Raw genomic sequence first — 23,913 nt, 5'->3', positions numbered from 1 at the left:
AAATGTTCCAACTATTGGCCTGCGCTGTTTTACCAGAGGTCTAGTTGAAAGTGTATGATTTGTGTATTAAGTCAAGACAAAAAAAGTCAGGCCACATGAACACCTGCTTTTTGACTGCCTTACTATCCTGAAAGTCAGTTGCTTTACAAGAAGAAACACAAATAAGCTGTGGCTAGCTGAATTATGACTAAAGATAGAAAGAACACACATACACACAATGTTCTGACAGTGACAGTTTCTATGCTGTCAGCTGGATGCACACATGCTGACACTGCTGGAAGGTATAGCAAGATACACTATATTGCCAAAAGTATTCACTCATCCATCCAAATAATTGAATTCATGTGTTCCAATCACTTCCATGGCCACAGGTGTATAAAATCAAGCACCTGGGCATGCAGACTGCTTCTACAAACATTTGTAAAAGAATGGGTCGCTATCAGGAGCTCAGTGAATTCCATACTGTGATAGGATGCCACCTGTGCAACAAGTCCAGTCGAAAAATCTCCTCGCTACTAAATATTCCACAGTCAACTGTCAGTGGTATTATAACAAAGTGGATGTGAATGGGAATGACTGCAACTCAGCCACGAAGTGGCAGGCCACGTAAAATGACAGAGGTGTGGAAGAACTTGACTGGCCTGCACAGAGTCCTGACCTCAACCCCATAGAACACTTTTGGGATGAATCAGAGTGAAGACTGTGAGCCAGGCCTTCTCATCCAACATCAGTGACCTCACAAATGCGTTTCTGGAAGAATGGTCAAAAATTCCCATAAACACACTCCTAAACCTTGTTGAAAGCCTTTCCAGAAGAGTTGAAGCTGTTATAGCTGCAAAGGGTGGGCCAACGTCATATTAAACCCTATGGATTAAGAATGGGATGTCACTTAAGTTCATATGCGTGTAAAGGCAGATGAGTGAAGGCTTTTGGTAATATAGTATATCTAGACACTCCAACATTAGTGAGCGAGTACACTCATATGACCTTTCATTAGGGGGAATGGTGAAAAGAGTCCTGCAATAAATCTTAACTTCATGATTGTTACAATGTTTTTTTGGATAAAACAGTAGCCTAAAATTAAAAACACAGTTGAAAACCACTGCACACACATGCACAATTCCACTTTATTCTGTTTCTGTATATGCATCTCATTTTGACACATATCTTTTTTTTATCTTTTCTATTCTATTTTATTCTATTGTGAAGTCGAATGGGCTCCATGCACCAATTTCATTATTTGTAATGATGCTGCACTGTTACAGAGTATTTGACAATAAGCGAGTTTATGTGTGTGTGAGTGCATAAATCCTCGCCTTCTATGTGCATTTATCTTGACAAGTAAGTCACTTTTAACATAACTGCCTATAGATGAGAGAATCTTTATATCCTAATCCCTTCATCTGTGACTTGGATATTTCACGCAACTGTGTGTGCCTGCTCAACTCTACGTGTGACAGTCGCATGAAAACTCACTCCGTATCGCTCGGCCACTACATCGTCAAGCCTGCGCTTATCCCTCTCTGCCTGCTCCTTCATCCTTTGGTAGCTCTTCCTCAGCCAGCTCAGACCGCCATCATTCACTACTGGGCCTATAGAAAGGGTTAGACAAAATGATTCTCAGAGAAGAATTAAAAATGTGCCTTTTAACTCATTCTGAGCCTCCAGTGAGTCAGCAGCCTTTTCTATTAGTCACAATATAATGTTATTTGTTCAAAAACAAAACGTTTGTAACAACTTTCCAGAGGGATAAAACATTGCAAATGTACTGACCAGAACCAAATGTCTATCTGGTCAAGGTCAATACTGAGCACTTTATTTCTTTGTGTTTAACAAAATGGTAATGTTTTTCCTGTACATGGTTTATAATAAGCAATAGAAATGTATAAACACAAGCTTCATGGTGTTTACAAAGATTTTATAATTGTCAGAGATGTTGGCAGTCAATATAAAAGGGCTGAGATTTGTCAAGTCTTTTAAATGACCTTTTTTCCCTGCAGTATCAGCCATCTCCTCTGGGGGCAGACCAGTTCCTCCATCTTTCCAGTATGGATTTAGTTCCAGTTTGTGCAAACCAGCCTAAAAGAGAAACACACTAGAATTATTTCATAATGCAACCCAACAGGCACACACCTGCTAAATTCCTTACCAAAAACCAAATCCAAATACACCTTACAGGCAATGGCAATTACACACACAGTGTAGTCCACGAGGGGACACCCTCTGTTACCGTGGTAACCACATCGTTGGTGCACACAAAAACAGGATAGGTTTTTTTCCCCCTCTTACACAGACATATACACCATTTAGTGTACACCTTCACTGACCCGGCAGAGGAACAGGAACCACAGTAGAAGGAAACTGGACATATTATCCACACACCTGTTCAATGGCCTGAGCCTTGGCTCTCTCTTCCTCTTTCTGTCGTTCTTTGTCAGCCCTTCTCTCTGCAGTGGACGTAGTTTTCATGGCCAAGAAGTCAAAAGTCATCCATTCATCTCTCTGTGGGATGGACACAGACAGTAAGTAAGTCACTCGACAAGCAATTTAACAAATGACTCCTATCTAATATACACCTGCTAAAAAAACAACTTTAAAACATTTTTAGGAATGGTGCTACAACTGTCAAAACTCTGTGCACAGATATCCACAGATGTGTTAAACTAATATAAACATGTTAGTGTTTGACGCCAGACACACAAATATTCAGGAACTGTGGGACCAGTTTAGAAAGATACCTGGACATTTTGGACTGGGCTGAGGCTGCTCTCAGATGGTTTTGACTCTCGAGGAACCTGCCAGGCTTTAGCTGTCTGAGGCTGAGCCTCAACCCACTCATCCCCTGAGCCCTAACAAGGAGCGAGGGCAAGGAGAGAGGGAGAAAGTGAATGAGAAAGAAATGAAGAAGAACAGCCTTGTAAGAAGTTCTAAGCTCATTGAGGATGGTCAACTACAAAGTTTTTATCTGAAAAGAATAATCTTCACTAAATCAACATTTACAGACATTCCTGAGGAATTAACCATGTTTAAAGGGATCATGACTAAATGATTTACCTCTGAGCTGTCACTTGAACCACCTCCTCCATCTGCTGTCTTCTTCTCTTTCTTGGCCTTCTTTTTCTTCTCCTTTTTCTTTTTAGCTTTCTTCTCTTTCTTCCTTTTGCCCTTTTCAGAGCCCTCCTGTTGGAAATATAGAAGGAATTATTGCATTATTTTCAATAATAGAACATTATCTAATCTTAATGTGCAATGTACATATTAACTGAGTCATTTGTCAGTCACACGAGGCAAGAATAAACATTTGTCTCCATTTTTTGGTTCATATGTCTCTGTAATAAAACACAAAACAGAGATGCATTTACAAAAAATGAAGCTGACTGCATTAAACGACACCGTGGTTGTAGACATCACCTAGCCTGGAAGCCAGCCTAAAGTTCCCCCGCCCACAAAATATTAGTAATTTAGGTCTGGGGTCACTCTGTTTGGAATTCAATACTCCCGGTAAAGATAAGCCAGGCAAATCAAACTGCTTGGAACAGAAGAATAACAGCAACATACAAGCATCGTTGATTTTGTTCACAACAAAGTGAGTGTGAGTGTGAATGGTTGTCTGTCTCTCTGTGTCAGCCCTGCGATAGACTGGAGACCTGTCCAGGGTGTACCCTGCCTCTCGCCCGATGACTGCTGGGATAGGCTCCAGCAGACCCCGCGACCCTTAACAGGAATAAGCGGTTAGAGAAGATGAATGAATGAATGAATGAATGAATGTTTACAACAAAATTGCTCTGATTTGTTGTAGGCTAAGCCAGGCTAGACATCACTACCATTATCATCATGTTTTTTCCATTTCTCCTCCTTGAATATTTCCTTAACATATACATATATATATATATATATATATATAGTGCCACTTAAAAGTGTTTGCATCCCTCAGAATTTTCTTCATTTCTGCTTAAAAATGACTCAAAACTTCAGCAGATTTTCTGATGTAATGAAAGTAGACAAAGAGAACCCAACAAATGGCATTTATTTAGTCAGGAAAATTTGTCAATATTACATATGTGAGGTGCAAAATTAAGTGGATTTCTAGGACTACAAGTCATTTGTAAGGCCAATTAGAGTCCACTCGTTGAGCTCACAAAAATCTGGGATTTGTCACAGTCTGATCTTCACAACACATGTTTGTGGGAGTGTATGATGGCATGGACAAAGGCATATGCAAATACTTTAGTGGACAGACTGTGACCAAATGGAGGAGATTTAAGATGACTATTACCCTCCATAAGAGCGGTCAGCCAACAAAGATCACTCCAAAAGTAAGACAAATAATAAAGAGGTCCCAAAGAAATCCAGGGTAACTTCTAAGCATCTAAAGGCCTCTCTCACATTAGCTAATGTTAATGTTGATAAATCCACCATAAGAAGAACTCTAAACAACCATTGTGTGGATGGCAGAAAGGCAAGGACAAAGACACTGGGAAAATGTTTTGTGGACAGATGAGACCTAAGTAGAATTGTTTGGTATAAATGAGAGCTACAATGTCTGGAGATGAAACAACACTGCATTCCATTTCATCCCCCCTGCAAAACATGGTAATGTCCTTGTTTGGGCCTGTTTTGCTGCATCTGGGCAAGGAAGGCTTGTTCTCATTGACGGTAATAAATTCTGAATTATACCAGCAAATTCTAAAAGAAAATGTCCAGACATCTGTTCATGAGCTGAATCTCAAGTGAAACTGGATCATGCGGCAAGACAACAAGCCCAGGCACACAAGTTGTTCTACAAAATAATGGTTAAAGAAGAACAAAATGAATGTTTTGGAACGGCCAAGTCAAAGTCCTGACCTTAATCTAATAGAAATGTTGTGGAAAGACTTGAAGCAAGCAGTTCTCCTCAGTCTGAGGAAACCCACCAACATCACAGAACTGAAGTGGTTATGGACTGATGTGAAAATCTGCTGACGTTTTGAGTAATTTTTAAGCAGAAATGTCGAAAATTCTGAAGTGTGCAAGTACTTTAAAGTGGCAGTGTATATACACCAATCAGACATACTAATGAGGAGTGTAAGTCAGTCCTAAAATACAACAAAATACAACAAAAGTACTATCGATTCATAAATGTTCAAAAACTATTATTAATAATAACTAATAGTGTAAAACCCGGATCTTTCGAGGGATTCGGATAATTCTGAGTCACTCACTGATATGAGCCGAGGTGAGAATGGCGATTCACTTGCCCACTCACTCGGCAGAGAAACTAAACTTATCCCTCCTCTCGGTTAAGCAGGGATACACGAGTAGCGGTTATGAATCGCTTAAGTTTATTTTCTCTGCCGGCTGAGTGAGTGGCTGCTGATTCTCGGTTAAGCAGGGATCCATGAGAAACAGACCTCTATATCCATGATTCTTGAGTCGTCTTTGATGGCGAGTTATATAAGCCGGATCCAAATCTTTTTTCCACCGCTAATAACTAAATGACAGGAACAACACAAGTCGCGCATGGAACGGAATAAGCTAATTGGGTTTTTTGTAATAGACCTGCTAGTACAGAAATCTGTGAAAACCTCTAAGGATTTTGGTTAAAAGAAGTCTTATTTATTTCTAAAGGCACTTTGTTATTTGTTTTACTGAAAATGTGGAATCATTCCACCCAAGTTAATTTTTTGTACTGTTAATAGAGAATTCTTTATTTTGGAAAGTATTGCTTTTGATACAGCAAATGTTTTGCACTTAAGGAAGGCAACTGGCAATCTTTATTTGTTGTGAATAAGAGCAGCTTTTTGTTGTAAAGGCCGCTGCTAAAGGCACACTATTTTCCTGTTGGTTTCAAGGTGGAAAATATGTTGGATCTTTTGGTGGTTTTACCTAAATAAAAAAATGGAGATAAATTTGTTTGGTTACTTTAATTAATGGATACAGACAAATACCTTGTTTAAAAGTATGAAGTAGCCACAGAGTGAGAAAAATAGAAATCCTGAATGGTGAAAAAAAGATGCATCGAAAATCGTGATAATCCCGATAATCGTGATAATCGTTGAATAATCGTTGAAAAATCGTTGAATAATCGAATCGTAGCACCCTGAGTCGTAATCGAATCGAATTGTAAGGTGCCTTAGATGGCACACCCCTAATTGACACTGAGGGATAGGGGGACCAACACAGTATTAGGAAGCTGCTCATACAGTGCATCTGGAATGTATTCACAGCACCTAACCCCCAACTTGCTACTGTGTGAGTGAATGGATAGGTCAAACAGCAAGAAAAGAATTTATCAATTTGGGATCAATAAGGGATAATTATTATTATGACATGTTTTCCACGTCATGGTAGTGAAGTATTTCCACACACTTGATGAACCGCTGTAATGAGTCACTGGGCTCCTCACCTGTCTTCTCAGAGGCGTTGTTGTGATCATTTACTAGTCGGCATGATGCAGTAAAGTCGACAAACTGCCTAGTCTGTACAACCCTTACCTGGTCTTCTTCCATTGCTCCAGTTCTGATGCTCACTTGCCCATTGTTGGCACTTTCGGCAGTGTGGAGGTTAGCATGGGTGCCCTGACACTAGTCTGCAGCTATGCAGCCCCATACGCAACATACTCCGATGCACTGCGTATTCTGACACCTTTTCCGAACCAGCATTAACTTCTTCAGCATTTTGAGCTACAGTAGTTCGTCTACTGGATGGGCCCACATGGGCCAGCCTTCGCTCCTGATGTGCATCAATGAGCCATGGCTGCCCATGACCCTTCACTGCCTATTATTTTCCTCCCACTAATAGGTGCCGTGATGAAGAGATAATCAGTGTTATTCACTTCACCTGTGAGTGGTCATAATGGTATGCCTGATCAGTGTATGTTGTCATCACTAATGTGGAAAATAGTACATGTCTGTTTCACCAGATAAAGCAGGGCCTCGTGCATTTTCAGATGCACAATGCTTTTGTTTATATGCAAAACTTTAAGAGACAAAAAAAATCTTACTTCTTCTAACTGTTGCAGCCTCTGGTTGATCTCGGGGAGCATCCAAGTATCCTCCCCTCTCTGCCTTTTCAGCTCCTTCCTCCTCTCTTCCTTCTCATGCTGATGCTTGGCCTGGATAGCAGGGTGGAAATATGAGGGATTAATCAAAAGGGAAATAAACAAAACACTTCAAAATAAAGACACAGCAGAAGCAGAATGTCAATACATGTATATACAATACCAATCCAATCTGGAGTAGAAGTGAAATCATTTTAAGGGGTGAAACACAAAGGTTGATATATATTTCTATTAGTAAACAGCTTCATATTGATGAAAATATATACAAACAGAGACATAAGTATGACGTTTATGTATTTGACCCTAATGAGTACTTAATTCATAAATATGATGAGTATTTAGTCATAATGAGCCAATTCCTCTTCAAACGCTGCAGAATAAATCAGACCCAAAAACACTCTTTGTTTTGGCCAGTTCAAGCACAGGTGAGCAAAGAAGATAACGTGGTTCCAGCCTATAATGCTCATCTACAGGACGCATCGCCTGCTCTGTGCTAGTCTGTGTAAACAAAGCTGCGCGGCAAAAAGACAACACACAAGTGGCAAAACGTGTGTATTTTAGTGATTGCCACGACGAGGCTGCTCTTATCTTTGAACTGGGCACCATGAATAACTGTATAGCACAGCTATAAAAGACTGCAATCTGCTTCACTCGGTGTTTGTGCTCTAATTTCCTGCCTGCAGTCTTACCATGAGTCTGACACTATCCGCCTGTCCAGATATACAAGTCAATGTGTGAACACACACTATACTGTTAGTTTTCCGGGAAAAGGGAAATAAATTGAAGGAGACACGGACTAACCAGTTTTAAACCACGGATAATCGATATTTCTCAAAAAGACACTAAACGCGTCAGTACCAAACGTTATAGTGACGGTAGCTGTTAGCCTGCTTTGTCTGATAGATTTGGCTCGGAGAAAACAGGTAGGATTTTAGCCAAAACTGACGCATTTACACGAGGAGTCGTTGTCTCCAAAGCCCATGGTTCATACCTTTTCTATCGCCTCCTTTCGTGCCTGTCTCTTCTTTTCCTTTCTATCTTCGATGCTGCTCGAACTCTCAAAACTGAGTCCGTGCGCCGCCATGACACCGCCGTCAATGTTTTCGTTTAATGTCGTAAAGCGTTGCCGTTTACGACAGCCTTTGATTTATGGCACTTGTAGTGCAGGCAGATAAACGGCAGAAACTTCACAGAGAGACTGTTTAGTGTCAGGGGTGCGTGTAACGCACTATTCACAATTAAACACAATTTAACAACATTGAAAACAACATTTTATACGCTTATACAGAATAAAAAGAAGGGAAATGGAAATGTCAACAATATTTGAGTGCATCCCAACCACACAACACCAGTGGGCTACTTGTCCATACCTATAACTGAGCATCCAACAGTTTCATCTAGCAAATATAAAATGTGTGAAATAATGAAAGGCTGCCAGGTTGTCTGCCCATTAATACATAACCTTTGAATCTTGGTACAATGAGAACTACTGGGCATTAGTCAGGACCTCTGCTGTTGTAGTCTGGTAAACCCTGGATGACATTTTATTTCATAACAAAGATGGTGAACAGGGTTAAGGTCAGTTCTTCCATATCAAACTCACAATACACGGGTGTAACGGATATAAATCTAGGTTTTGGGGTTTATTGTTGTCAATGTAAAATATGCCGGGGTTTGCACACACCTCTTGTGCTTATCGCTCATCCGCGCATTTCATTCACAGAAAAAATCTTTGTCCAAACTCTTGTCACTAAGTTGAAAGCATCCTACTGTTTAAAATATAGCTGCATGCTGTCATATTGTGATTTCCTGTCTGTTGGACCATACCCTGTTCATGCAGCCCAAGACCAAAAGTATGCATGGCGGGCAGTAACAGCCACACACTTTCAAAATGATCACACATATCATTTATCCATCAGAGGATTATATTTCAGCATAAATGTCTATAGGCTCCTGTGAGCTGATGTGAAATTTCTTGTAGACTGTTCAACCAATAGGCAACTGGGGAAGGGATACCCTTAAATTTTATCCTTCCAAATGTCAAGTGAGAAATCTACAGGCTCAACAACAATACTCAAATCTCTCACACACATACACAGTCTGCTCCACCATAATCAATAAACCACCCGTCAATAAAAAGTCACCAAACCTTCCCTGCCTCACCATCGTAATGTGTTTGTCTCTATGGGTCCCATAGGACTGAGGAGCCACAGGGTAATCTTACCGAGAGCTGCTGACAAATTACCAACCTGGCACAGAGGGGCCGCAAAAAATGGCTAGGCTCCACTCCACCAATATCAATACCCCATTATGCTACAATTAATTCTGTCATTTAGCTGTCTGGTAAAAAAAGAAAAAACCTGTAAATAATAATACTGTGTATTGTGTCACTGTCCAAATATTTCTGGGCCTAACTGTATATTAGGAGATAGGTGCTCCAAAGGGACATATTTTGTACAATATCATGAATATTAACTCCATTCCTAACCAAATGTATTGGTAATGTATAAAAGTGGGTAAAGTTCTTTTTAGCCAAATACAAGTCGTTATTATTGAAGTTATTTTACATCTTCCAAATGAGACCGTCATATTTAAAAGTATTGTCTCTTTTGCAGTTCATTAATTTTCCTCTGGATTTAACTCTGGCAATAACCCATGACCACGACGTGTTATCTGTCAAAAACAAATGCTTGTGTTTCTTGAATATGAACAGATCACACACAGCCTGCAGCGCCACATTACACCATAGACCTTTAAGTTGATTAATATATGGGCATATAGGGCTTACAGTTTAGTTATAGCTCACTTATTTCAGAGCAGATGCTGGACTCAAAGAGAAAAGTAGTGAGATTATAAAAAAAATGTGTTGGTGGTCTGTGAATGTGGAAAAGCATTTTCAAATGATTGTACCAAAACTACTTTCAAGTTTGTTTCAGTGAGTTCTTTTTTCCCAGTTATTTTCAGTGAAGTCAAGATGCAGTAATCTTAATAGAACTCAGTGTGTTTTTTTCTCAATATAGGAGATGTAATCAACTGTAAAGCCCCAAATAAAACAAGAAAGCGCAGCAAAAGACAGCCATTTTTAACAATCTTCAATTTATTTCTTTGCACTTGAACTGTATTTATGCATCTTTCCATATAGTCTTTTGCATTTTTAAAAAATATGTCTGTCAGTGAACAGAATTCCCCTCAGTCCTTCTCTAATATAACACACCAATTGCCCTGGTCATGGTAGCTGCTTTGCACTTTGACTCCAGCCACCTGCCCACACAGCTGCTCCAGCTCCCCCTGCTGGAACACATGGTAATAACGATGAAAAACAGGCGCTGGGCTGCTCTCTGACTTTAAAGTATTAGCAGGGGTCGGAGCAGAGTTGCTTGAACTAGATTCAGAACCTGCGCTGTGAGTGGCATCACTGGTGTCAGGTCTTGGTCCAGAGGACATGTTCAGGTCAGTTGTGGGACTCAGACTAGAGACTGAACTAGAGTAACTTGAATTCTTTTTGGATGTCTTTCTGCTTTCCTTCTTCATGCTCTTGCCTGATTCTTCTTCACCTTGTCTTTTCCCTTCTTTCAGATGCCAGGGAACCAAAACATCCTGAGTGTTAAAAGCTGTGCGGTTGGTGTGCATGCCAAGCTTGCCATCAGTCACTTTGCTGACGTCTCCACTCGTGTCAACAGGTCTAAGGTTGTCTTCTAAACCTCCACTGGTACAGATCCTCTCATGAGGTTCCTGACCATCTTCTGATATGTTTTTGAGAGGGCTGTGCTTCCCATGATGCTCTTTGTTTTGGTCTTTGAGGTATTTGGACTTCTGCTTGTTGTACTCTTGTTCGAAAGCCCAAACGTAGATGAGTGCTCGACCTCCGGGCTTCAAAAGCCTCACCAGTTCTTTTACTGCTGCCAGCCGACGCTCCTGCAACACAAACATGTAACTCAACATTTTATCAGGGAGGAGTCAAACTAAACTCATAAGCAAATTGAAAACTTGCTCAGATCTGTGTTGTCTTTTTTTATTTATTTATTTTTGTTTTTTTATTTTCCTTCATTCTGATAGATGGCAGTGAAGAGAGACAGGAAACAGTGAGCTCATATGCAGCAATGGGCACATGCTGGAATTGAACCTTCTTCTTGGTTTTCCAACTGCAATGGAAAACCATAGCATTGTTCATGGGGCGGCCTCTATTGAATGTCAAAATACATAAAGGTCAGGCAACTCATACTAATTAAGTCCAAAAGTGATAGCTTGGTTTGATTCCATGTATAATTTAAGACTAAGTCAAGTTCTGTGTCTGTTTTGTTCAAATCATTGCCAAAAAAAACAAAAAACACAAAATGGCTGGATGTTAGTTTCAATTGCTCTGTCTCTCTGCTTTAGACTAGTAGAGAAGTCAGTCAAGTAAGAGTTTACACTTCAATGAAATGCTTAATTAAGTTCCCATTCCAAGTCCTAACAGTTACATTTTCAATGTCACCAATTACCTATCCATACCTTACAATACTTGGCACATTACAAAGTGGTTTCTCACAAGGTCTTTTTAGGGACAGGAAAAGAGTTGAAGTAGAACTTAAAGGGGAACTACTGTTTTTTACAACCTGGACCTTATTTCTGGCATAAAATACGGTCCTTTACTCACCCATATAACTTTTGTGTAATATGTATTCCTTCGGGAGATAATTAGATCAGCATATATCCATGTAGTGGGAGTGACTGGGGCACCGAAATGCAGCATCTAAATAAGGCATTATCTGCCACAAAATTCGTTCATTTCACCAATATTCTGTTATGATACGCTAGTGGTATTCCTCATTGAGTCCGGAGTTAGCTGTTATCATCACCCAGGGTCTTTAGATTGACCTACAGACTGTAGATTGACCTACAGACCCCGGGTGATGGCAAATTAGCAAATTACAGGTAAACAAGCCGACCGTTGCGGGTGCACGCGGCGCTCAGGGACAACATCATCTAGGTCAGAAGACATCATCCAAAGGATGATGATAACAGCTAACTCCAGACTCAACGGGGAATAGCACTAGCGTACGATAACAAAATATTGGTGGAATGAACGAGTTTCCAACAGATAATGCATTATTTAGAGGCTGCGTTTCGGTGTCCCAGTCACTCCCACTACATGGATGTACGCAGATCTAAATATCTCCCGAAGGAATACAAATTACACAAAAGGTGAGTAAATGACCGCATTTTATGCCAGAAATAAGGTCCATTGTGTAAAAAAAGTTTTATTTAAAGTAGTTCCTCTTTAATGTTTAAAGTTCACTAAATGGTTCCTTAAAACTTCCTGTTACAGTGTGATGTCCATTAAAAGTCTTTTGTTTTTGTACGGGTCAATCTGTCTGTTTTCTATAGAAACGAATATGTCACATAATTATACAATGAGCATGTACCTGTGTGGAAAAATGGTGAATGACTGCTATAGAGATGCATGCGTCACAGGAGGCGGTTCGCAGAGGGACGCTGAGAGCATCAGATACAAACGCATGGAAACCTCTCTCTGCACAGATTCGGACGAGGGCACTGCTACGATCACATCCAACCTGAAATGAAACCACACAGACAAAATATAGCATCTCTCACAAACAGAATCATAGGCACAACTGAGTGTAGTTGTAAACACAGTCCAAACAAAATGACACGTAAGACAAGCAGAAACAACCCTAGATAGTGCAGTAAACCAAAAAAGAGAAGAATGAGGTGCAGAAAAATAAAGAGAAATGCAGCAAGTGGATAAGCTGAAAAAATATGTAAAAGGAAGAGAATTAAGGGGGCTGATGGGACTCTATGGTAGTAAGAATATTTCTTTAACACATTTTGTACCAGGGAGCAATTCAACAAAGCTTCATATGATCTATTCCCAAAAGAGACATGGGTGATAAGAGAGCGAGAAATGCTACACACAGGCACACACTGACACACTCAATCTTACCAACATGCAAACACATATAAGGTGAGGTTTTTTTCATTTCAATTAAAACGGAGCCTATTAACAGTGTCAAGCTGCGGCGTGAGACAATGAGACGGCGCAAAAGAGGGAAGATTTTACGACAGGAAAAGCAAGTTCAGAGGAAGGGAAACCAAAGAGAAAAGAAAATTCGACACAGGAGAATAAAACTACAGATGTGGTGTCAGGTGTGTAACCTGAATGGTTACAGCATTCTCAGCAATGATTTATCACAGCTGAGTCAGGATACGCTGATACACAAACCTCTAAATCCCAAATATCCCCATGTGCATACATAAAGAGAAAATTTAGGATATTACCATGGAAACTAAGCTAATACACATAATGACATGCAGCTGAGAGCATGGGTCTCATCCCTTGATGTGCTTTATTTAGCTGCCCTTAAATGAGACAGGATGTTTATACTACCTGTAAACAAACTAGCAACTAACTGATCTGTATAAATTATGTCTTAAAGTGAGAAGTTATTTGTTGTAGCACCAGTCCATTATCTACATCATCCACAATAGGAGGTACTATAGATAATGAAACTGCAGTTTCTGGTCCAAGGAAAGTGTAATGGTGCAAACCTGACTTCATTCTGGACCAGAGAAGCTTGGCTTATGTAACATCCTGGATTGGGTGCTGAGGACAGCATCTCCTTTTCATTTTACATTTATGAGAATACTGAGCTCTGAGACTGTGACCTCTGCAGTGTCCGTCTGTTGCTTGTGAAAACTAAACTAAGATTTAGCAGAGTACCTCAATACAGACTAGGTATATGAGTTAATTTGTGAGAAAATAGTGATTAAACTTCATGTCTAGCAAATGCGCAAATTTTCTTTAAAGGAACAGTCTCATAGACCTCCATGTTAAAATATCATCAGTGACAAACATGTTTACAATCTGAAAAAAGTTCTGGTCTCTACATCTAATCTCCACATTTATGACACCTGTATGTTGGGTGAACTTTTATAAAGCTTGATTGTTAAGTTACCCATAATTATGGGTGTGGCCATTTTGAGTGACAAGTGCTGTCTCAGGTTGTTAACGGCCTGTCTAGGCATCACCCGCCTGCCTCAGCTCCACTCACGCTTCACATTTTTGAATTAGCCAAGAGTTAGTATCTTGAATGTTTAAGCAATGAAGTACATAAAACGTATGAAAACTTTCATTTGTGAGCTTAGATAGTTACATGTTGGCACTACTGAACTCTACAAGACTGTTTTAATGTCTGTGTTTATATAGCTGTCGCAATCAAAAACAACCCCTTGATCTTGTAACCCTGTGATGTACAATTATTAGGGCTATTAGTAGATTCTGACTCTTCTCCATCAATCTTACAGCAACTGGTTCTTCAGAATCTGATGGAACCTCAATTTTAATCTGTGATGTATCAGCAGAGCAGTTCTAGGTCAGAGGAACAATCTGCTGTTGCTACGGATCTACAAAATGTAGCAGTTATGACATGTTCCTGCACATAGACAAAACAAAATGAAAATTTGTGCCATTTCACAGTGAAGATATACTACCGGTCAAAAGTTTTAGAACACCCTAATTTTTCCAGTTATTCATTGTAATTCAAGTCATGCAAGTCTAATGAATAGCTTGAAATGGTACAAAGGTAAGTACTGAACAGCCAGAGGTTAAAAAAAAAGGTTTGGTTACCAAAAATTGAAAAATAATGTACATTTCAGAATTATACAAAAGGCCTCTTTCAGGGAACACGAAGTGGGTTAACAATTTAAAGCTGTTCCGCAGCAATGAAGGTTGAATCAGGGGGTTGTTTTGCTGGATCCAGGGTCGGTGACTTGTACAGAGTGAGAGGCACCCTGAACCAAAACGGCTACCACAGCATTCTGCAGCGCCATGCAATACCCTCTGGTATGCGCCTAGTTGGTCAGAGGTTCATCCTACAGCAAGATAATGACCCAAAACACAAGTCCAAGCTATGCCAGAACTACCTCAGGAAAAAATAACAAGATGGTAAGATGGCCAGCACAGTCTCCAGACTTAAACCCCATCGAGCTGGTTTGGGATGAACTGGACAGAAGAGTGAAAGCCAAGCGACCTACAAGTGCCACACATTTATGGGAACTTCTGCAACAGACTTGGGAAGAACTTTCTGAAGAATATTTGATTTCTATTGTAGAAAGAATGCCACAAGTGTGTTCAGCTGTTATATCTGCCAAAGGTGGCTACTTTGATGAGTCAAAAGTTTAGAATACATTTTGGTCTATAAATTGATTCCATGATTTATTTTTCAACTCAAATTGCTTATTTGTTCAATGAGACACTAAACTGAATAATTTTCAGTAAAAAACTGGAAAAAGTGTGGTGTTCTAAAACTTTTGACCGGTAGTGTAATCTAAGCAGTGGCAGCAATAAAACTGAAATGATAAAGGAAATTCCCCTGCAGGGATCACTGAAGTATCACAGAATTACAGACATTATTACACTAAATGATGACACTCACTGCAATGATCTCCGGGTTCACACCCAGGTATTTGCCATTTCCACAACCCACATCAGCCAGCACGTTGCCAGGTGGGAATGAGGACAGGAAATGGCAAACGCGAGGCCAGGGGGAGTGTCGAGTGCTGCTGAAGTGGGAGGCGATGGCGTCGTACACCCGGTGCACGTACTCTTCCTCCAGACATGCTGCATCGGCATGGCAACAGGGCAGCGCAGGGGGCGAGGGTGCTGAGAGAGCTCCCTGACGGTCACAGGCAGAGGGGAAAGCTGGAGAGGAAAGGTGTTGAATAGTGAGAATATGCACATAGTACATTCATTACACTCAGCAGAAGCACAGCCATTTCTATCTGTTGTTATATACACCCATATAAGAACTTTTTTTAAAGACCATAAGAGCATTGAGATTGTCAAACAGGACAAGCACAACTCCAATGTTGTTTAGCAGTATGCATCAGGTGAGAAGTCAAGCAGTGGCTTTACTGTTTAATTACCTATTTTAAAGATTGCTAAAAGTTAATGACCCTATCATTTCCCATTTTCAACATTAATCTAACATAACCCTTGACAGCCATCATGTCACTAACACTTAAACATCAGTTTGCTATGTTAGCTAAGTAGTTAGTCAGCTAAAGATTGTAAGTATGTGCAAAAAATATTGTCCGGCATCTTGATATTGTCTTTTAGAAACCGAAGGCCCTACTTGTCTGATCTGGGATCGCCTTGGGATCCAACATGAGGAACTAGAATGTGTTGCTTGCTTAGACTGTTGCCATCTGCAACCCTACCTCAGATAAGAGGACAAACATGTAGGGATGGATGGATGGATGTTTTTTTTTTCCCCCCTAAATCTGTATCAATCTGTATCAATGATGTGCATTTAATAAATGTGTGCATCAGGCAGTGTACCATATAAACACAAGTGCTGACAGACAAGTATTCGGGGCAAAATCTACCCCCAGGAGTTTTTGTGTCGCCAAATTTCCTAAAAACAACTTCTCATTTCCTACACTTCATGAAGTCTTATATTAGTAAGCACAGGGTGTGTTTCAAAGGGCCCTTTCTCACCACAGTGGCAGGGTTCGCGCCTGATCTTGCGGAAAGTAAAAGACGTGCGGGTGCCCCTCTTATTCAAAGTGAGATTGCTGTGGGTTCTGTCAGGCATGTGAGCGGAGAACTGTTCGTTGCAGGCTGGCACCATGTCAAACTTTCGAGGGGTAATTCTGAGAAAAGATAATAGGCAGTTATTACATTTATAGTTGACTTTTATTCACAAACTGAAATAATGGCTGTGTCGTAGCACCAAATGATGTGTTCGTGTTCAATAGAACCATGGAAGAAAAGACCCGTCACACAATTTACCTACTGTATGTCCAGATCTGATCAGTCTAACACAGTCCTACTCACCCATGTGTCCAGAGGTATCTGCTCTCTCCCTTCATCACCAAGAGGCTCCGTCCTGGCAACACCACAGCAACAACGCGACCATCAGGATGACGGAACTCCATCACTGTCTGTATAAAACACACACGCACACAATACAAACATGTACATACATTTAAGTTTGAGTTTTCAGACTGACCAAACAATCAGAAACAGACATCATGAGGGCCCACTGTCTTCTAGGGAGCCCTGGGCTCACTGCAAGGTACTCAGATCCATGTGTCACTACTTATTATTCTGTAACTGCTACAGATGTGTCACTGCTAATAAACTGTGTCAAACCTCAGTACTTGTTCTATTAATCCAACCCTCTCTTTATCCTCTCTCAGACTTTTCAGTCTCGTGTACTTAAATTCTCCAGTAGGATATTTTGTTTAGGTTTTGTTTAAGTCATGTTATTGTACAGATGTAAACAATAAAGATATTTCCTGGAAAAGGTGTTTCTACTTTCCAAATGAAGTGATATAACAGTATTTTGGATCTTTTGTTTTTCGTACTAAAATAGTTTACTCACTCTAACATCCAATAATCCTGTAAGTATGAATCAAATTGACAATTATTATTCAGACGAATGAAAATGAAAGCAAATCAAAATGAGTGCCTCAACGTAAAACATTCTTTTCATTCAAACTGTCATGGTCCTGGGTTTCCTGTGCATCCCGGTGCCTTGTTTTTGTTCTCTCTTTCTCTGCACTCTCTCTCTCCCTCTGTCACTCTCAATAGGCTCACCTGGGCAGGAAACTGGCAGGAGCACATTTCCATTGTACATCCCAATCAACATGGAATTGAGCGCACATGTCGTACCCGACCCCTCCCTGTCCACACCCTCTTTTAATTATGCAAATTATATTTAAATTGACCCTGCACCTGAGATTCCCCTCTCTGCACGATAAGAAAATGAAAACATAAGAATGAGTAAGACGGGAAAAAAGAAGAAAGCGAATTGGAGACGCTACTCGTTGGAGTGGAGATGTGCAAAAATGTCCTCTTTAGCACACTGTCCTCCACATGCCACAGTGTTGGTTAATTGCATTTGGCCATCACATATGATCTGTACATTGATGTAGCTCCGATTACATTCAGAAAACCGTCTGTCGCTGCAAATTGCGCTTTAATCTTGACCTGTTCAGATGCATTGTATGGGAATTTGATATACCTGGCTGACATGCGGATAACTTCTAACCACACGGCGGGCATGGCTCTGCTCAGGGTCAACCGCACAGTCCCGATCGGTCGGACTAATTGTTTTCATGTTTATGACAGTTTCCCAGCATCACCTCTAAGTGTCGCCAAAGGATCAACAGCTGTAGAAGCCAGCGTACGCCAGCCATGATGTTGGCTTGAGGCACGTCCCGGTGCAATGTGACTATATCAATGGCAATGCTGGCAGCTACACTTACTTTACTACAAGACTATTCTTCATTCTCTATCTGACCATCTTTGTGAAGACCTTTCAATGACATAATTGGGTCTCTAGCCTACTACCCCAACTTTTAAACCTTAAACTCACCTAAATATTAACCCATTTTCACATGTGCACTGCAGCCCTGAACTGAAGTGTAGGCGAGAACAGAAATATCTGTCAGATCCAACATCACATGTATTTTACACTACCAGCTTCCTAGTCCAGAGTCTGTATGATGCCAAACTAGACCTACGTGTGAAGAGTGCACGTAATTGTACAGAGATGTTTGTAATGTCCTGCCTCCTGCACGGTGGCACAAGGTGGCACTCCTTGACCAGACCAAGCAGACCCTTTCCAGTAAGTGAGAACACATCTGATAAATCTGTGAAAGGACAATGTCCAGACCTGATCCTATGAAAATAGTCTGGTGGTTCACATGTGAATAAATTCTACCGACAGCTGTTAAACAGTCCTTTGAAGGTATGTCGGAGAGTAAGGAAGCACTAAACTGTCCTCACTCACATGCATGGGTTTTACCTATCGGTAATGACTGAATCAGCTGTGTTACTTTTTACATTTTTAATTTTTAATAAGTGATATCAAAGCAAGCCAAATCAGACTGAGTGATAGATAGGTAGACAGCTATGCTTCGCGATGGAGCATATCTGAACCTGATCAGCCATAACATTAAAATCAAAACAGGTAAACTGAATTACACTGATGATATAATTATAATGTAAGTTCTAGGTCCTGGTATTTACTTTGATAGTTACCACCACTTGAACATTGTTGCAACAGCAAGTGGGTGTTCCTTGCATCCTGGTGTCATATATTTTTTCCCAGCTAAGCGACACACACACACCCAGGCATCAACATGATGTAAAACAAAATGTGATCCATCAGACCGTCTTCCATTGCTCCATGGTCCAGTTCTGATGCTCACACCCCCATTATAGATGCGTTTAACAGTGGACAGGGGTCAGTATGGGCACCCTGACCTGTCTGCAGCTATGCAGCCCCTTATAAAACAAACTGTTATGGACTGTGTTCTGACATTTTTCTATCAGAACGGGGATGAACAATTTGTGCTACAGTTCTCATGGAATGAATATAAAACCTTAAATAAAATTCAACTGAAATATTCTTCTCCAATATTCCTCTTTAGCCCTCAGCACCTGAGATAATACAGTATTCCTACATTTTATCTATGGCTCAAAATTTCCACCGAAGAGCGTGAGCAAAAAAAATGCACAGCACTGAACACAGACACACTGTCTGTCAGTCTCTGTGTGTGACAGGTGCTGTGACGGTTGACAGCTGATTGCTAATAGAGCTCCTTCTTTTCAGACAAGCAGGGACAGATGGGTGTTCATCAACAGCAATCATCCTGCAGAGAATCAACCCTCATCCTAGATCCAGGTCACAACACCAAAAAACAGCTGGAACAATCTCGGACATGAAAGCAGTCATCGTTTTAAAGGAAAATCTACAACATATCTCTAGTGTTCAATTGTTGTTTACAAAAGAATCTGACAAGTCAAGCCTCAGTCTTTTAACAAGTCATTAACTGCATTTAGTATTATGAAAAGAGTATTTACTGTGTGTTTGAGGGTCAAATGAATGAAGCTGAACAAAATGTTTTCAGTAAAATCACAAGGCACAAGCTCCAAAGATTGAGTGCACACCCAGTAACAGCACTTTCAGACACATGAATCACATTGGTTGGTAAGGTAACAGTTAATTTGACTGGTTGGTCAGGTATTTGAAAGATATACAAACAAAGACAATATTGATAACATCATCCTTACATTTATATCCACCTTTTAACTGCTGAATGGTAGCTTGGAGGTAAAAGGTCAAAACTCTTAATATGAACTCTAAGAGTCGCTGGTCACGACAAGTTGATATAATTGTAGAGTTGGGTGAGTTACTGACCCACTGACGTCTTACCTTTGCCCCCAGGCTCAGTGACAGAATGGTGTCCTCAAAGGCAGAGTGAGTGTCCACATGAGGAGGGATCCCTGACAATATTATGAACACATGCAGAAATCAAATCTTTGAATTGTAAAAGTGAATCTTGAATCATTCAGACATAGCTTTCACAAAAAAAAAAACACAATCAAAGACATTTTTTTTTTTCTACTGCTTTTTTAATTTCAGCCCTAAAATGTTTGCCAGTCAGGGATTTCATCATTCATCTTCAGTGACTGTTGGAAGGAAAACTCCTCCTGCCACCTTGTGGTGTATATCAATAAACTCACATGACTATTTGGTTAACCTAACTGTGGCATTGATATAGAGCCAAGTTAGAATCTGATATTAGTATTCAAATACTGATTTTTGAACGACCTCAAGATACTGACTTTGACTGATACTTTGCTTTTTGCGAATTATTCATGCTTTTGTGTCTCTATGTGATCAAGTCAGTCGATAGAGACTGGACAAACTCACCCTGTCCAGCCTCATACTGGTTTACAGTGAGCTGGTCTGGCATGAAGTCGATGTATCCATTCTTCACACAGCGATCCAGCACAGGTAAGCACTCCTCAGGAAGACCTACACAAACACACACGCACTACTGTTGCTTCGTCCTAATTTTCTTCTTAATGTTTTTAATGATGGAGGCTTTCTGACATCTTGGCAACTTCTACTAGTAGTAACTAAAAGCTAACTGTACATCAAATTCTGTTGCAGCACAGAATTTCTGGATAGTAACTGTCAAGTACAATCTTATCAAAGGTGATGGGAATAAAGGCCCACGAAAATGCAATCCATAAAACCTTGATGGTAAGAAAATACATATTGGATGAAAAAGACCATGTCTACCTGCAGGTAATGGCTTATCCATATCCACGTTGTTGTTGTCATAGCGAAATTCAAAGCCATAATGTTTGACTCTTCTATGCTTCAGAGCTTTCTGAGCTAAAAGGGATTAGAATAAATTGAGCACATTAGGTTACAAATTTAAAGAGGATTGTTCATAATATAAGACTGTTTCTTATCTAATGTGAGCAAATTAATTTACATTTATGGTAAATTCTTTTCAAGAGAAATGTTAATATCTGATTACAATACTTCACTGTCTCGCAAACAACATTTCCTCCATTGTGGGAGGTTCAACCCAAGCAATCTGGAACTGAGGTCAGTTCTTTAACCTTTCAAAACGCTCGTTGACTCATCAGGGCTGCCCCGATTATTATATATTCTGTGAAATTTATACTTAAGCAGGTGGTGCAACCAGATTACAAAATGAAATTTTGGAAAACTCTTGCTGTCGGAGGCCTGTGCAAAACAGAAAAATCAATAAAATATGCACTCCCTCACCAGTGACACCTTCATTTGTGGTTGACCAGTCAACAGCAGCGAGCAGCAGCGCTTCTTCTTCTGGACAAACAAAATCTTCCACCAAGACTAATCCATCTGGTAAAGGAACGGACGCATCCTCCTCTTGGGACACTGTATACAAATATATACAAGCACAGTAAGACTTAAAGCACTGAATGTAATAATAGGTTTCGAATAGAACACAATTTCCGGAAAACAAAGCAAGTGACTGTGTTACGGTCTGACCTTCTTCTAAAACGTAAAGCTGTGCAATTAATATTTTAACAGTGATTGTGTCTATGTGCAAAAGCTTAAGGTAAGTACCCGAGTCGACATAACTGAGGTAGAGTGTGACGCTGTTCCCTCCACAATGAAGTGTCTGTCCAGTAAGATTGATGTGAGCTTTCCGAGCACTCTCCTCAGATCTAGAAGCACAATGACAACAACAATTTGGAGACAAATTTTCAGAGTGTCCTAAAAGCATCAAACAAGTTCTTGCTGTGAACAGTACTCTCCATGTCCCAACTGCACCTGTATGTGACAAAGGCATAGGGCTTGTGAGGAGGCATGACCAGGGCCTCCACCTCTCCCATCTCTTTCAGCGCTCCAGAAAGCTCCTCTCGACTAACGCCGTTCCCCAGGCCACCGTTAGCCACCACCAAACTCTGTAGATATGACAGAGGTAGACACCATCACTGTATTAAGTGTATTATTAAAAAGTGTATTATTAAACGTATTGCTGGACATTAAACCGGCCGACAACGTCAACCAATGTTTTGGTTATAATAACTTTGTATGGTGTACTCTGGATTTATACAGTTGAAACTAAACTTAAGCTTTAAGTCTAGATATTTCTGTACATTATTCCGTCTTGTTAATGTCCTATGAAACCTAGTTCCTGAACTCCTTTAGGACAAAATAACATCTCAGTAAATTTCTTCTGCACATACAGTTTAGCTCTTAAACCTGAGTCAGCACGAGAATTGGACTTAAGAATACTGATCCAAAGTTTAAGAGAGCTAATAACATTCTACAAAGGCTGAAGTGCTATTATTTTCTTTTATGTGGCTTAAATATTCAAATCAAAGCTAATATTAAAACAGCAACTTTAAAAATTAGACTGGTATGCTAGTAGCTTACTAGTCGGCCTACTTTCTTAAATTAACTTTTAAACATAGTTTACTTCTTCTAGTAGCTATACAGAGTACCTGCAGAAGAATGCATACGATAGCTAGCTGTCTTTGGTGCTCGACAGTTGATCCATTTCCGCTTTATAAACGTTCTTTCCTTTTACCTTGGTAGGCAGCGTGGTCGTACTGATGCCTTCATGCTTCAGTAAAGTGTGACTGGCTTTTAGTTGTTTTCTGAGAATTTTCTTCTCCTCTTTACTCTTTCTGACAGCTTTCGCGTTGTTTACCACACTTGAATCCATGGTGCGTTGTTTTATTCTGTCCGGGTGCAACACGAATTGAGAAACGACAGTTCCCAAAGCGTCTAATTCAAGGATGACATCACCCGCACATGTTCTTCCCTTGGTTCAGTAATTTTCTGGAATTTGCATATGAATTAAAGATTTAAAGTCATTCTGGTTGCTGGTAAATAAAAACCATTATCACTGTGAACACTGGTTATGTGTAATTCAGTGCGTTGTTCGTTCTGAATGTCCTAGTTGCCATGGAAATGTCATGATTTCATAATTTCTGAAGCTCAAATCTGTATGTTTTAACGGATTGGGGGGGAAACCCTTGTTTTTCATTTTAAGTTTCATTTTAGTTTCAGTAATTAAATAGTTTTAAGTCAGCTATTTCACCACAGACACTTCTATATTACACAAACAGACCATACAACATGAAACATAAAACAAAATAAAACAACAAAAAAAAAATCAGATTTTTTTCCCCCCAACCTAATCTAAACAGATGGATGTTAGGAGGTACACCCATCTACACCATTACTGAACAAATGACACTGAACTTTCAGTTGATCCCAAGACTTGGCACTGGTGTGTGAACGTGTGTTTGCTTGTGTAAGGCAAAGGGTAGATGTCTCACTGTGACTGGAGAGGGCTATGAGCAACAATAGGAAGAGCATTCACCACTTATATATGCTGCTAACCCTGCAGGCATCAGATGGTACAATCGGTTTTTTTTTTTTAATTTTGACCCCTCTCACAGCAGACATGTTGACTTGTCATGGTAGATGTGTTCCAACAATTAGAATGATGCAAAGAAGCAGTTATTAATTGCCTGCTGTCAAATATTCTATTTAAAA

At 40.1% G+C, this 23,913-nt stretch overlaps 2 protein-coding genes across 2 annotated transcripts in view; both read right to left on the bottom strand.

The window, feature by feature from the left end:
• cwf19l2 (CWF19 like cell cycle control factor 2) overlaps positions 1-8,142 on the bottom strand; it is a 28,329-nt gene extending 20,187 nt beyond the window's left edge. Inside the window, exons 1-7 of the mRNA XM_084559004.1 lie at positions 8,031-8,142; positions 6,983-7,093; positions 3,055-3,180; positions 2,739-2,849; positions 2,383-2,502; positions 1,986-2,079; positions 1,477-1,592 (exon numbers count right to left, since the gene is read on the bottom strand). Of these exons, the coding sequence (XP_084415130.1) occupies positions 1,477-1,592; positions 1,986-2,079; positions 2,383-2,502; positions 2,739-2,849; positions 3,055-3,180; positions 6,983-7,093; positions 8,031-8,123 (771 nt within the window). The 5' untranslated portion in view covers positions 8,124-8,142. The remainder of the gene's footprint in view (positions 1-1,476; positions 1,593-1,985; positions 2,080-2,382; positions 2,503-2,738; positions 2,850-3,054; positions 3,181-6,982; positions 7,094-8,030) is intronic.
• A 488-nt stretch (positions 8,143-8,630) lies between these two features.
• On the bottom strand, positions 8,631-23,410 carry alkbh8 (alkB homolog 8, tRNA methyltransferase). The gene is made up of 12 exons (XM_084558943.1): positions 22,937-23,410; positions 22,174-22,307; positions 21,967-22,067; positions 21,643-21,774; positions 21,145-21,240; positions 20,770-20,874; positions 20,269-20,339; positions 16,878-16,984; positions 16,539-16,693; positions 15,475-15,740; positions 12,445-12,594; positions 8,631-10,954 (listed from the first exon to the last, which is right to left on the bottom strand). Exons 1-12 carry the CDS (start codon positions 23,072-23,074, stop codon positions 10,229-10,231), a joined length of 2,181 nt encoding a protein of 726 aa, XP_084415069.1. The 5' UTR covers positions 23,075-23,410; the 3' UTR covers positions 8,631-10,228.
• Between the last annotated feature and the right edge of the window lie 503 nt (positions 23,411-23,913).

This window comes from Chelon labrosus (genome assembly GCF_963514085.1).
Source record: "Chelon labrosus genome assembly, chromosome: 13".
Taxonomy (NCBI): Eukaryota; Metazoa; Chordata; class Actinopteri; order Mugiliformes; family Mugilidae; genus Chelon; species Chelon labrosus.
Note: the sequence above shows the minus strand (reverse complement) of the source record. Positions and strands in the feature narration are given on the sequence as shown.